This window comes from Cheilinus undulatus, linkage group 16 (assembly GCF_018320785.1).
Source record: "Cheilinus undulatus linkage group 16, ASM1832078v1, whole genome shotgun sequence".
In the NCBI taxonomy this organism is placed as follows: domain Eukaryota; kingdom Metazoa; phylum Chordata; class Actinopteri; order Labriformes; family Labridae; genus Cheilinus; species Cheilinus undulatus.
Genome location: NC_054880.1, coordinates 1,172,904 through 1,186,544, shown reverse-complemented (window position 1 = coordinate 1,186,544; position 13,641 = coordinate 1,172,904). Strand labels below are relative to the sequence as shown.

General features: G+C 35.3%; 1 protein-coding gene across 1 annotated transcript; it reads left to right on the top strand.

The window, feature by feature from the left end:
• The first annotated feature begins 9,123 nt into the window (after window positions 1–9,123).
• LOC121523257 lies at window positions 9,124–11,188 on the top strand. The gene is made up of 6 exons (XM_041808060.1): window positions 9,124–9,306; window positions 9,523–9,668; window positions 10,163–10,233; window positions 10,672–10,845; window positions 10,925–11,029; window positions 11,119–11,188. The coding sequence occupies exons 1-6, from the start codon at window positions 9,139–9,141 to the stop codon at window positions 11,163–11,165; spliced, it is 711 nt and encodes a 236-aa protein (XP_041663994.1). The 5' UTR covers window positions 9,124–9,138; the 3' UTR covers window positions 11,166–11,188.
• Window positions 11,189–13,641: the final 2,453 nt, after the last annotated feature.

Sequence of the window (13,641 nt, the reverse complement as noted above, 5' to 3'; positions counted from 1 at the left end):
AACCTCCGGCTCTGGCGTAATAGTAACAACAACAAGAAGAGACACATATTATATAAAGTTAAATAATGTTTGAAACATAAATCATAGCCACGGTTTTGTTTTGCTTCTGAAAGCCCTCCATTGTGCCATTCTAATGATTTTATCCATGCCTTTGTAGTTCTTACAGAATGTTTTCTAGCAAGCCTGAAACTTAGGTGACTCTCTAAAGTTTAAACCCACACCAGTAACTCTGATATTTAACGTCTTTTCATCCATTCATAATCAAATTTTTTGATCATTCCTGCAGTTCCTCCAGTCTTAGCCATCATAGCAATTCTCGAAAATGCATGGTGACAGGCTGTGACAACCAATGGCAGGCTGTTCCATCGTCACATTGTGCTTTGCCAAATGGCACATGTGCAAACACTTTGAAACTGGATCAGAAAGCCTGATAGACTCATAATGAAGAGAAAGAGACACAGAGAGGTTGTGATGTGTCTGTTTTTGTCTCTGCAGACAGGAACTGCTTTGAATTATGACTAAAAATAAGCCAATTCCAAAAGGTGCATGGGCTGTTTTGTAAATATGTAAATATTTTTAAGACTTTTTGTCACAGAATGATCTTTGTTTTCACTTTTTTCACTTGAGTTTTGATTTCTGCTTGGCTTTTTTCATCTTTATTGTAACAACTTCTTTAATAATTCAAGTGACATGACTGCAGCACACATATACCTAAAGCCCAGGTTGTCTGAAAAAGGACGTTTAGATCTTGACTGTGCACCACTGGGTTGATGGCTTAAAAGCTTTTAAAGACAGTAAGTCCAGGCTGCTCTTTTAAGATCTGCCATACAGAAACTTTCCTTAATACACCTTTATCTGAACTAACTCGTCTGCGCTCTGAATCACACACAAATCTTTTCAATCTTTTCTTAATTTCTCATGAAATATCCAGTAATATCTGCAAAAGATCTTTCTTTCCCACATTAATGAAACCTGTGACCAGCCTCCTTACGTAGTTTCCCTTTAACTAGGCCCACCTGGTAACCTAATGGCTAAATCTGTCTGAGACTGATGAAGGCAATGGAAACTAACAGAACTGAAAACTTTAATTTAAAAATTAAATATCAAATGTTTGTTTGATTAAAATCACATTTGCATAATAATTTGGAACACAGTGTAGAGCTGTGAAAAAGTATTTTTCCTCTGTTCCCAAACTGATAGTAGCTGGGTTTCCATTACAGTTTTTCGCAAAATAAAAAAAATACTCCTTAAATTTCGATGAAGTACAATTGCGCTTTGAATGTGTTTCCATTGAAGGGAGTTTTGGACATTGGCCTTGCAATTCTCATAAAATCTAATCTCGCATGAATCCGCTGCAGGGAAGCTTGACGCTCAAAACCTGTTGCGTGTTGGTTCGGTTTTGGTTACATCTACGGTGGTTGCCTTGATAATTTTGAACAAAAGACGAAGGCAACGGATGATAGTTCAGAGGTAAAGTCTGTATGTATGGCACAAGCCACGCATACGGGTAGAAGTATGGTGTTAAGAAAAATCTCGTCTCTTCTTCTGTCTGCATGTACTGCGCCATGTTGTCTGGGCGTGACTGATCACTGGACACCGTACGTCACGTACCGTGACTTGTAAATGTGGGGAAAGAGTTTCCATTGCACTTTTGCGATATATTTCTATATCGAAACGCCTGAAAAACCTCCTCATGAAAGCGTAAAAACTTTTTAGCAATATTTTAGGGTTTTTTCGAAATTCAGGTGTTTCCATTACCAGTTTTTTTATTGCACTATTTCGATTTTGTGCATTTCCAAGTGTAATGGAAACCCAGCTAGTAGCTGCCATAGTAGTTTCCATTACCCTTAGAAATGCGCAAAATCTAACTAGCGCAATAAGAAACTGGTAATGGAAACACCTGAATTTTGAAACCTCTCAAATATTGCTTAAAATTGTTTACACTCTCATTGGAGGTTTTTCAGATGCTTTGATACAGATATCACAAGAGTGCAATGGAAACACTTTTTCTGCATATACACATCACAAGATGTAATGTACGGTGTCAAATGACCAGTCACTCCAAGACGTGTGGACAGAAGAGGCGAGACTTTTCTAAACATCATACTTATACCCTTATATGTGACTTTTGCCACACATTCGAACTTTGCCTCTGAACTATCATCCTTTGCCTTCATCTTTTGTTCAACACGCACTTGTACCAACACGCAACAGGTTTTAACGTCCAGCTTCCTTGCAGCGGAGTCTCGTGAGATGAGATTTTACGAGAATTCGAGGCTCATGCCCAAAACTCCCTTCAATGGAAACACATTCAAAGCGCAATTGTACTTAGTCAAAATTTAAGAAATATTGCTTTTATTTTGCAAAAAAACTGTCATGGGAACGCAGCTACTGTCAGTGGTGATCAGGTTTTTGGTTTTTGCTGCACTGGTGTGTTGACATAAAAAGTGTAAATTATGAGATGCACTGGCGTAACTTTGACTTTCCATCTCATACTGATAAATTTCAGCTCATAATTTCATTTTTTATTTTATAATGTTGACATTGTATTTTTTTTTAGAATAGTCTACCATTTTTAAGTGGTGAAAATTGGCTTCCATACTTGTCTGTCCTGGAACAACTGGTGATAAAGAAAAAGAAAATGTTTCAGATTTTTTCAGTGAAATAATTGACTTACCGTGTGACCTTTTCTCTACTGAAACTCTATTCATCCTAAATCAGTGCCCCAACAAATACGTCTGAATTCCTTTAACAGTCTGAATGGAGAAACAATAGCAAATACAGATGACAGTATTACCCACAAATAAAGGTGGCAGTGATGCTCCAAACTGTAAGGTAAGCACCAACCAATGCAGAAGAGGAAGAAAAAGGCAAAACAAAACACAAAGAATTAAAGACTTTGCATGGGCCAGTGGAAGTAGAGAACAGCAACAACAAATGTGCCTTTCAGCGCTCTGCTCAGACTCTGTTGTTAACATGAGCTAGTGTCACTGACGAACGTGAGTCAGGATTTTACAAGCATAACCACTGCACCAGATTTTTTATTAAAAACAGTGTTACAGCACACTTCATAAATCAGAAATATGACACATTAATTATAACATACATATATCCTAATTTGCATATTATGCTGTATTTTTGTTACATTTCCCTCTTTTTTTTCCTCACGTTTGATATATTACAGGCTGAACCAGCTATCGCTGACACAGGTGCATCTCAGTAAATTAGAATATCATCAAAAAGTTGATTTTTTTTTTTAATTAATGGAAAAGAGAAACTATACATAGATCCATTACACACAGACAGATGTATTTCACATTTTTATTTCTTTTAATTTTGATGATTATCATTACAGATAATAAAACCCCCAAATTCTGTATATCAGAAAAAAATAAATATAACTTAAAACCAATAGAAAAAGAATTTTAACACAGAAATGTTGAACAGTTGAAAAGTATGAACATGTACAGCACTCAGTACTTGGTCGTGGCTCCTTTTACTTGAATTACTGCAGCAATGCCTTGTAATATATCAGTCTGAGTTGATTGAATCTATGAAAAATATGAGTTTGACTTGCTGAATTTATTCAAAAGTTTTGATGATATTCTAATTTATAGAGCTGCACCTTCAGTTCTTAGTAACACTTGATGGATCAAAGTATTGATTGATTCAAATGTAGTTTTCAAACATGAAAAAAAGGTACAAGCTGCCCCAATTTTGGTAAAATAAAGGATAATAAGTGAAGGACATCTATTTTTATGAATCTGGGATTTCTCTTTTTATTGATGAACTGAACCCGTACTGACCTCTGTGAACCATTAAACCCCTATGATGGGGTATGAAACTGTTACAGAGGTCCGAGGGGGCACAAACTCACTAAATATAGTGTCAAAGTTGTTAAGTTGGCAACTCTGAGTTTGAAATCCCTCAGACTTTACAGCAGTAATGGAGTGTTTTTAAAGACTTCTGGGTTTGATTTGAATGACCTTTTGGGAAGTTTTGAGGTGATACATTTTTTCTCTAAGAGAAAGGAAACTGGGATTTTTCTTTGAGTAATGGATTACTTTAATAAAAATCTAACTAATATCAGATTTAAAAAGTAATCTGAGTACTCTATCAGATTACATTGTAACACATTACCCCATGACTGTATATTTGCCGTTCAAAGAAAACTGACGTTGAATTGGAAATATCATCTGTTGTTTTAATCTTGGAGAATCTCCAGGCTCAGCCAGGTGAAGGAAGCTGGCAAGCCCATCAGAGACGCCTCCATCCCTGCAGTGACTCAGACCACAAGGTGGCTCTTGGACAGGAGGCATATTTTCTGGGTTTCAAACCGTGAAAAAACTATCACTCCTTCTGTCACAAGATCTTTGTAAATATATCCAAGAGTTGGAATTTAAGCTGGGTTATTATTACATCAGTTAGACCTTTTTTGATTTTTTAAAGTAAGAAATGGTTGTTTTTGACTGTTAATATTTACAGTTTCACAAACATTAAAGGATTGGAAACCCTCTGCAGTCCATGTAGACATGGTGGAGTCACGATACCTATACTGGAGATGTAATTTCAAAGTTCCAGCGGCAGAAGCAGACATAGTCTTACAGTTAGAAAATAATAGAAAAATACACTTCAGCTGATGGATCTGGATGATGTCTGGATAATTGCAGGAGGTGAGTCTGACCGTCCTGTTGTATGTTACCATAAAAATGTCACTCCTGCGACCTAGGAAGCTTTAGCCGACTGTTGTGGTCTGAGTCACTGGTTGGGGTTGGTAAGGGTTGTCTTTGACGGGCTCGCTGCGCTTTGAGCTTCTCAACTTCCTAAAACAACAAAGAATATTTCAAATTTAACATCAAATTTTTAAATATTCATAATCACTAACATCAATTTCTTACCACCAAAATTCCCAAAAGGTAATTTAGTGATGAAATAGTACCGAAAAAAATGTAAAAACTCTCCATCACTGCTGTAAAGTTTCAGACGTTAAAGTCCAGAGTTTAGTATAAGAGCAAATTTTTTTTTAGGGTGGAAGTCACAAAACTGACATGTTGTCAACGATACAAATTGATTATTTAATTATTGGAATATTACTTTTATTTTACTTCGCAAAAATGTTCATCATTAAATATTTAAATTCACAAACATTTTCATCACCTTAATTTTTATTATCACTTTTTTTTCATCTATTTTTTTCTTATTCAACTGCATTTTTATCACTTGGTTCTTGAACGCCCATGAGTTTTTTCAGCTACACTTTTCTCTTTAGTTCGTTACCTTTAATCTTAATATTTTAGCTGTTTACCTGAGGAAAGTCCAAAACAGTGCAAATCAACTGTTCTCCAAATCTGACAATGTGTGGGAGTTTTCTTTGAAAAGATGAGTTGAGGCCACGAGTCACTGTTGGTTTTAGCAGGACCACGTGTTTGTCTCAAATGTTTGTGTTTGTGCTTCATGGGCAGATGAGGACAGGTCAACAAACCTGCAGAACAGTGTCCTGGAACCGTCTTTGAACCTGAATTCACAGAAGGCTGGAGTTCATTTTCTTGGCTCTTGTTTCCTTGACAGATTGCTCCCCTGTAAAATTATTTTTCATTTAAACGTGACTGTGAAGACAAAAACTTTGAGTTTGTGGCAGCTGAATAGAGGGACAGATTGGCTTGCTAAATGCCCAAACATTGGCCAAATGTTTATTTGCTATATGGCTAACAGTCTAAACCATCTGACTAAATCAAAGTGAAAATATAAAGCTATTATAAACCTGCTTAGGGATGTATGGTGGTATAGTGAGTAACACTGTCAACCCACTGTGAGAGAGTCCCTGGTTCAAGCCCCCATCAGACAGGAGCTTTGCTTTGTGGAGTCTGCATGTTCTCCCTTCATATGTGTGCAGCAAGACTTTATTATGGGCACTGACTGTAAGCAGTTCATGATAGAACCACAGAAAGACGTAAATAAATAGGGCCTATGCAAGATGACACAAGCGCATTTGTAATCATTTAAAGTTCGGTGACTAGAAAGTTCTCAGTGTAACAGTAATTCTTCAATTATAAAGCATGATCTCAACAACACCTAAAACAAATTTACGTTAACAAAAAACATTTTTACAGGTTATAAAGTATGTTTACATTAGAAAAATTATTTTACAAATGTCAAATTACATTTCACAAAACAAGTTTACAAAAGTCCAATTCAGAATTACATAGTGTGAAACACTTTTTCAAACTTCAAAGTAAAAATTATCAACCTTACATTACAGGATTACAATTTTACATTAGGAACACCTACAAATGATGAAACCCATTTACATTTTTCAAAACATATTTACATAAAGTCTGAAAAAATTACCAAGCGGCAGCACTTTTAAAAATCTTTAAACAATTTACATTAACACTTTTGCAAATGACAAAAAAGGACATTTAACAAAACAAGTAAAAAAAAAAAGTCCAACACAAAATAAAAGGTCTGAAATGCTTGAAACAAACTTGAAACAAATTTACACTAACAAAAGCATTTTTTAAATTTTCTTTGAACAACTTTCCATTTGAAAACAAACATGTTGAAACACATTTTCATTTTACAAACACATTTACAAAATTCATTAAAAAAACTACAAAGTGTGAAACAAATTTATGAAATTGAAACAAGTTAATATAAACAAAACATTTTTACATTTCATAAAACAAGTTTACATCAGCAAACACTCTTGTAAATGACAAAAATGTGTACTTTACAGAAAGTCCAATCCAAAGTAACAAAGTCTGAAACACTTTTACAAAACATTGAAACAAATTTATATTGGCGAAAACATTTTTACATTTCCTTATTCAACTTAACAATAGCAAAATCCTTTGACAAATGACAAAGAAAAAAAAATGTATGAAAATCCCTATACAAAATAAAAAATCTGACAAACTTAAGCTTTTTACATTAAGGTAAACATTTCAACATTTCATTCTACAACTTCACATCAGAAAAACCATAAAATATCTACCCTTTAAATAAACAAATTTGCAAAAAGCCATAGAAAATTACAAAGTTTGTAATACTTGTTCAAAACTTGAAAAAACTTAACATTAATGGAAACATTTTAAATTTTATTATACAACATTACATTAACAAAACACTTTTACAAATGACAAAAAAAATTGTTTTTCAAAAAATATTCTAGGAAGTTCAATGCAAAATACTCAAACTTAAAACAAAAAACCCTCAAACTTAAAAAAAATTACATTTCAAAAAACATTTTTACACTTTCTATTCGAATAAGTAAAAATAATTGCTAGACAAAACAAAAAATTACAAAATCTGAAACATTTTTTAAAAAACTGAAACAAATTTACATTTTACAAAAATATATACAATGCAAGAAAAAGCTCTTCGTGAGCAAAGGCATATTTAAAAGTGTCAGGACATTTTTTTTTTTTTTTTTTTTTTTTTTTACAAAGGATGTCTGATAATTGTCACTCAAAATTTCAAAAGAAAATCCACATGAAAAGGAAATTGCATGAAGAGTCTCAGGTTGTCAAAAATAAAAAAACACCACTCATCCACTATGAACTCCACAGAGGACATACTGAATGGCCTCTGGACCAAAAAAACTGATAAAAAAAAATCTCAATAAACCAATTCCAGGGGGACTTCTGGCATTATGTACACTCCCCCTCTGTGCGATATCATCATTTGTAAATTTATAAACAGTTCTGTTACTTGTGAAACTGTCTTAGCTCTCGTTAAACTGTTTCCTGTTTTACAGATTTGTTTTGCCAATGTAAATCTGTTTTATGAATTTTAAAAAATATTTTTGTTAGTGTAAATATGTTAACGTTTTGCAAAAGGATTTTAGACTTTGTAACTTTGTACTGGATGTTTGTATTGCTTTGTAAAATATAAATGTGTTTATTCAGTTGTGTTTTGCTAATGTCAGTTTGATGAGATGTAAACATGTTTGCATTACTGTTTTTTATCTTTTGTTAGTGTTTCAACATTTTGTAATTTTGTCCTGGACTTTGTAAATTTGTTTAGTAAAATGCAATTCACTGATGAAGATTTGTTTTTTAAATGTGTTTGTGAATTTAAATGCATTTCAACCATTTTAAGCATTTCAGACTTTGTAAATTTGTTTTGTAAAATGTAATTTGTCAGTGTAAATTTGTTTCAAGCATTGTCAGTGTTTCAGATTTGTAATGTTTTATCAAAATTTTTGTCCATTTTTTTGTAAAGTGTAAATGTGTTACGTCATGTGTACAAGTGTTTTGCTAATGAATGTTTTTAATTTTTAAATGTTTTCATTATTATCCTTTTTTTTTTCAAGCTTTGTAAAAGTATTTCAGACGTTGTCACTTTGTTTTTAACTTTTTGTAAATTTGTTTTAATGAGAAAACATACTTTTTATGGAAATTGGCGTCAAGCTTTGTAAGTGTTTCAGACTTTGTAATTTGTTTTTTTAGTTTTGTAAATTTATTTGAAAGTAAAAAAGTAAATGTGTTTCATAATTTATGAAAGTGTTTGCTAATGCAGTTTATCATGTAAAAATATTTTTGTTAATGTAAATTTATTTCAAGCTTTGTAAAAGTGTTTTCAGACTTTGTAATTTTGTATTGCACTTCTAGGCCACCATAGAAACCTTGTCACATTACATTTTTAAAATAATGAACCTTATCTGGTACCAGTTTAGCTCAGCTGGTAGAGCAGGCTCTGAGGATATAGTCCTGTGTATGTGGTCCCGGTCTTGGGACATGTTTGATCCACATCTGTCCTGACTCTCTACCCTCATATTTCCTGTCTCTTTTTAGCTGTCCTATCTAATAGACCCCAAAATAATATTGTCAAATAAGGACCCTTACCCAGACATATTAAACATTCTCACTGTCTTGCCTTACTTTGAACTATGACCTGAGTGCAGAATATGTGGGCTGGTAATCAATGATTTTTAGGAAGTCACAGTGCCAAGGTGAGTCCATGAGTCAGTGTTTGTTTTGGCTGAAGTGAGGTGATCATGTAATGATAGGAGCGCTCTGTTTATCTTTGTATTACAAAAAACAAAAAAAGAAACGTGAACCAGAAACCCCCCCATGTGGAGATCGTGGGTACCGGAGCAACCTTGTAACTGGGCCATGTATTTCTATAAAAGGCTGAATGACTCTGAGGGTCTTTTTCTCCTGGTTCACTCTGAAGCCCAGCATCATGGACCTGCGATTCAGCTCTCTTCTCCTGGCAGTGTGCCTGTTCCTGGGAAGCTCGGCTCTGACGCCTGAAGAATGTGAACCCTTGATCAAGCCAAAGCAAATAACTGGAGCCTCAGAGGTAAGCCCTCTGCAGCTTCTTGTCTTAGTCTTTAGTAAGTATGTGCATTGAAGATTTTAAGCAGTTTGCAGTGTAATGAAGACTTACCTACCTTACAAATGAATCAAGCATAACATTCAACCACTAAAACTCATTTTATTCTTCAGGAATTTTTCCTGTATTCCTATTTCTGTAAATAAATACAATTTCTGTGTCTGTTTCACTGACATCTTTCAGTTCCATGGTAGGATGCACACCATCATGGGTTACACTGATCATAAGGTACTGAAGGCCATCCTGAAGATTATGCAGAACTCCTGGATGGACCTGACTCAAGGACCAGCAGGCCCAAATTACCTCGCCATGATCCAAAGAAACAGGATGTGAGTATATAACAATCAGTTCATATTCTTTTTCCCAGGCTCTTTCAAGGTGCAATTTAAAGCTCTTCCAGCACCAAATGGTGGTGATAATCTACATATTGATACAATATTTGATAATCTACAGAATGATTACATCAGTTACTCACCATATCACAAACAGGAATTCCAAAAAAGTTGAGACACTGGGATGCAAATCTTTTAAATCTGTATTCAGTGAATACAGCACAAAAACAAGATATTAATGTTGAAAATGACAAAAAAAAAAAAAAAAAATCATTTTCCAATGTCTGCAGGACATTCCACAAAAGTGGGGACAGAGAAAAAGGGGGAGGATGGGGCCTGAGGGGATAGACTTTACAACTTACTTGATTTCTCTGTCTAGCTTTAAAAGCTGAACTGCTCAGTCACAACAGTTTACAGAGCATCTTTATAACTCTAAAATCCAACCTGAACCTGTATGAACTCTGAATATTGTACTTTCTCTCTTTTCCCAGGAATGGAACTTGCATTTCCTCAAAAGCCAACGTATCTATTTCTATTGAGGGTAACGTTGCTCATATGGAAAGTAAGTCACGTGATCTGACATGACACTGGAGGTTTAAAATGCTGGTTCTGGAGGTTAGTGAGTCTAAGTCTGTTGAAACAAAAAAAGCTATTCAATTGTGTGAATGTTTTTGAACAACTCCTTTGAATCTGACCGTGAAGTGTAGGCGCCAAATCAGGTGAAGATATCTGAGAGTTAAAAGAAGTCATTTTCTAAATCTGGACTCCTTTTTATTCCTGTGCCGTTAGAGCAGGCACGTTGTGTCGTAAAGCTCAGGGTAGCCACAGACAGACTCCACATGTTTCTCCTCTATTTACGGGTCTACAGTGAAATTATCATTACCATCACATCTCTACCATGCAGTGAACTACATCTTTATTTGAGTCTAGGAGCAGGCTGACAGTGTGCTTCAGATAAAGGGACAGTTCGTCCATTCATCTGCATGGTTTCTGTCCTCAGTGGGGAACATGACCACCAAGTCCCATTCCCTGCCAGCCTGTGAGGGATGTATGGTCTCTAGCATCAACTACACCTTCACAGACCTTCAAGGGACTCTTCAGAAGATGAGAATGGGCAGCTTTGTTGAAGAGGACATACTGGAGATAACCCAAGCTCGTGCTATTTACCTGATGTGTAAGAAAACAGCTCATATAAGTCAATTATTTCTCTAATATCTCTTTAATTCTCTTTCCCTTTTCTTGTTGGTTTCCAGCCAACAAGCCGACTGTGGAGGAGTCGTGCACAGAACAGTTCAAGAAGCAGGCCGGCTGTCTGGGTTTCACAGGAGAACCAGACTTCCACTACAACTCAGAGCACGGTGAGTCGTGTTCAGACGTAGAAGAATGAACTGAAACATAAACGGAGGATTCCAGACAGAACTGAACTCTTTTCTCTTTGTCTCTGCAGAACTCTGTGCTGAGAACGAAGGCGATGAAGTTGAATGGCAGAAGTAAAGATACAAAACTGATTCAGAAAACAAGATGTGTGGACCTTGTTTTTTTTTTTATTAAAATATTAGAACGCAGTGGTTGAGGCTGGAGAAAAGAAAAAATTAAGACATTTGGCATGTCAAAGATGATGAAGTTAACCAAAGATAAAGGAATTTGCTAGATAGAAAAGGAAAAATATGTACAGTAAGAACAAGCGCACGTGACATTTGCCTTTCTCACTGAGCTGTATTTTTCATTTAAAGGGATATTTCAGTATATTTTTTAAAGGTCACATATCTTACCCCTTTAAGACAAGTTTATATTTGTCTCAGAGGTCCCTAAAATATGCCTGTGAAGATTTGTGTTGAAAAAGCACTCAAGTACAGGATTTTTGCATTTACACCCCCCCCCCCCAGCCCTGTTTCTTTGTCTGTGTCTTTAAATGTTGATGAGCTGTATGGCTCCGCCCCTCTCAGGAAATGGATGAGACAAGGATCAGGAGAGGAGGGTGGGACTTTCTTCCAAATGGGGAGGGCCAACCAAACCTGGGGGCGGAGCTAATACTCCACATGACATCATGAGAACAGCTTGTTTCAGCACAAATTTTCTAAAAGGTGGAGAAAGAGGGGGATGTGGGAGTCTGATACTTGTGGGGAGGTGGACAGGCCAGGGGAATATATTTTTGTTAGAGAAGCCTGAAAAGATGCATTTTGTGCAATGTGTGACCTTATGAGGCACATAACATCTCCAGTGATTTTAGAGAGCATTGCTCCTTTAAGAAGGACTCACTGGTTGTACCCACCTGGAAGCAAGGCTATACAGGCTAACAGATGGGTACAGTTTCTCCATGTGGTTTAGTGAGTTTTGGGTAAAATTGGGCTGCAAAACAATGTTGGTTCAAACGCACACACTATTGTTTGAAGCATTTTATTTCATACCCAGAGATCCTCTGTGTTTTTGTCACTATTTTGCAATGCAGGCTTTGGCTACGTGGTCTTGCATTGTAAAATAGTGACAAAAAAACACAGAGGCTTTCTGGGTAAAAGGTAAAACACTTCAAAAATGTTTGATAGTGTGTACATTTGAGCCAACACTGTTTCTGTGGACCATTTTAACTAAAAGCTCTCTAAATGTACCATCTGTGCTAATAATGACCCATTAGAATGTAACAGAAAGTAAATTAACTCAGCATTTTAGTAAATTTAGTTTCACTGAGGATAACAAACATGGAATAAAAGTAAATACTAATAGAGGAAATGAAAGATTAGTTTTGAATCTCAGCCAGACTCAGAGGTGGTCATGTGACCTGATGCAGTTTGGAAACAAAAATAATCAAACATTTAAAGACGGTGGATTTTTTATTATGAATGAGAAAACAAAAATCAGTTAAAGGCAGGAGAAGGTCATCTTTTTATGTTAATAACAGTTTTTTACAGTAAAAAGGCAAAAAAGACATTTCATGTAAAATCTTTATCCTCTGTTCAGAGAAGAAGAAAACTGAAACCTGATCAGCTATTCAAATAAAAATCAATACACCTCTGATTTCATTACGATGAGAGAAAAAGTGTTTCAAGAGAACATTTCCATAAATAAAGCCTCTTCATTTTGCTCTAAAAATGCACAAGATTGATGTATTTCATTTCAAAATGACCCCTGTAGAAGGTTCAGGGTCCCCAACTATGGACTAAAAAAGTTCACATCAGAAATAGAATTTAAAACTTGCAAACAAACTATTGGTCTTTAAAAGTTGATTTTTTTTGTTTAAAGTTCTTGTTTTTTCTCTGGCACTGATCAGACTTTTGCTCTGCAGCTGCCTGATCCTTTTTTGAGTTTCTTAGGTTTTTGCTTTCCTTCTGACACAAACGTCACGTGTGGGCGGGCTCCTCTGGGGTGTATCCCTATTGGTCAACGAGTTTTTGAGTGACAGCTCAGTCAGTTCAGAAGTTGCTCAGTTCATGTCTGGGAAAGTTAAAAAGGAAAGCAGCGAAAATTGGTGTATCATTTGTTCGGTTGATATCTGATTCATCAAACAAATAAAAAACGTCTCTTTTGTCATTTATTTCTTTCTGAAGTAAAATCATATGAGGGAAAAAAAGAGACCAATTTCTTATTTTTGTTTCCAAAATGAAATCAAATAAACAAGAAATGAGTATTGATTTGGATTTTTGACATTTATGTTGGGATTAAAGAATGGATTATGATAAAACAGCCATGAGCAGACTGTTTTTATTATTCATGTTCATAACTTGGTGCAGGTGTTGTGTTCAGAATAGCATCCAGAGAATCACGTGCCCATCACAAGAACGCACACTTAGGACCCACGGGACCCAAACGGGTCCCTCCAGAAAAAGTGCTATAAAAGTTATATGAATGAATATTTTCTCCACTTTCAAAATGTGAATCATTTAATCAGCTTTGGCACAAATTACAAAATATATTTTTTTAATGCATTTTTAAAATACTTTTTAAATTTTCATGCCATTTTTGCCATAATAGCACC

What these genes read in the sequence shown, in the direction of transcription:
- LOC121523257 (XM_041808060.1), top strand. Translation starts at nt 9,139, where the DNA reads ATGACTCTGAGGGTCTTTTTCTCCTGGTTCACTCTGAAGCCCAGCATC. An exon ending in TAACGTTGCTCATATGGAAA is followed by an intron (nt 10,234 to 10,671) that starts GTAAGTCACGTG and finishes TTCTGTCCTCAG; the next exon opens with TGGGGAACATGACCACCAAG. An exon ending in TCGTGCTATTTACCTGATGT is followed by an intron (nt 10,846 to 10,924) that starts GTAAGAAAACAG and finishes GTTGGTTTCCAG; the next exon opens with CCAACAAGCCGACTGTGGAG.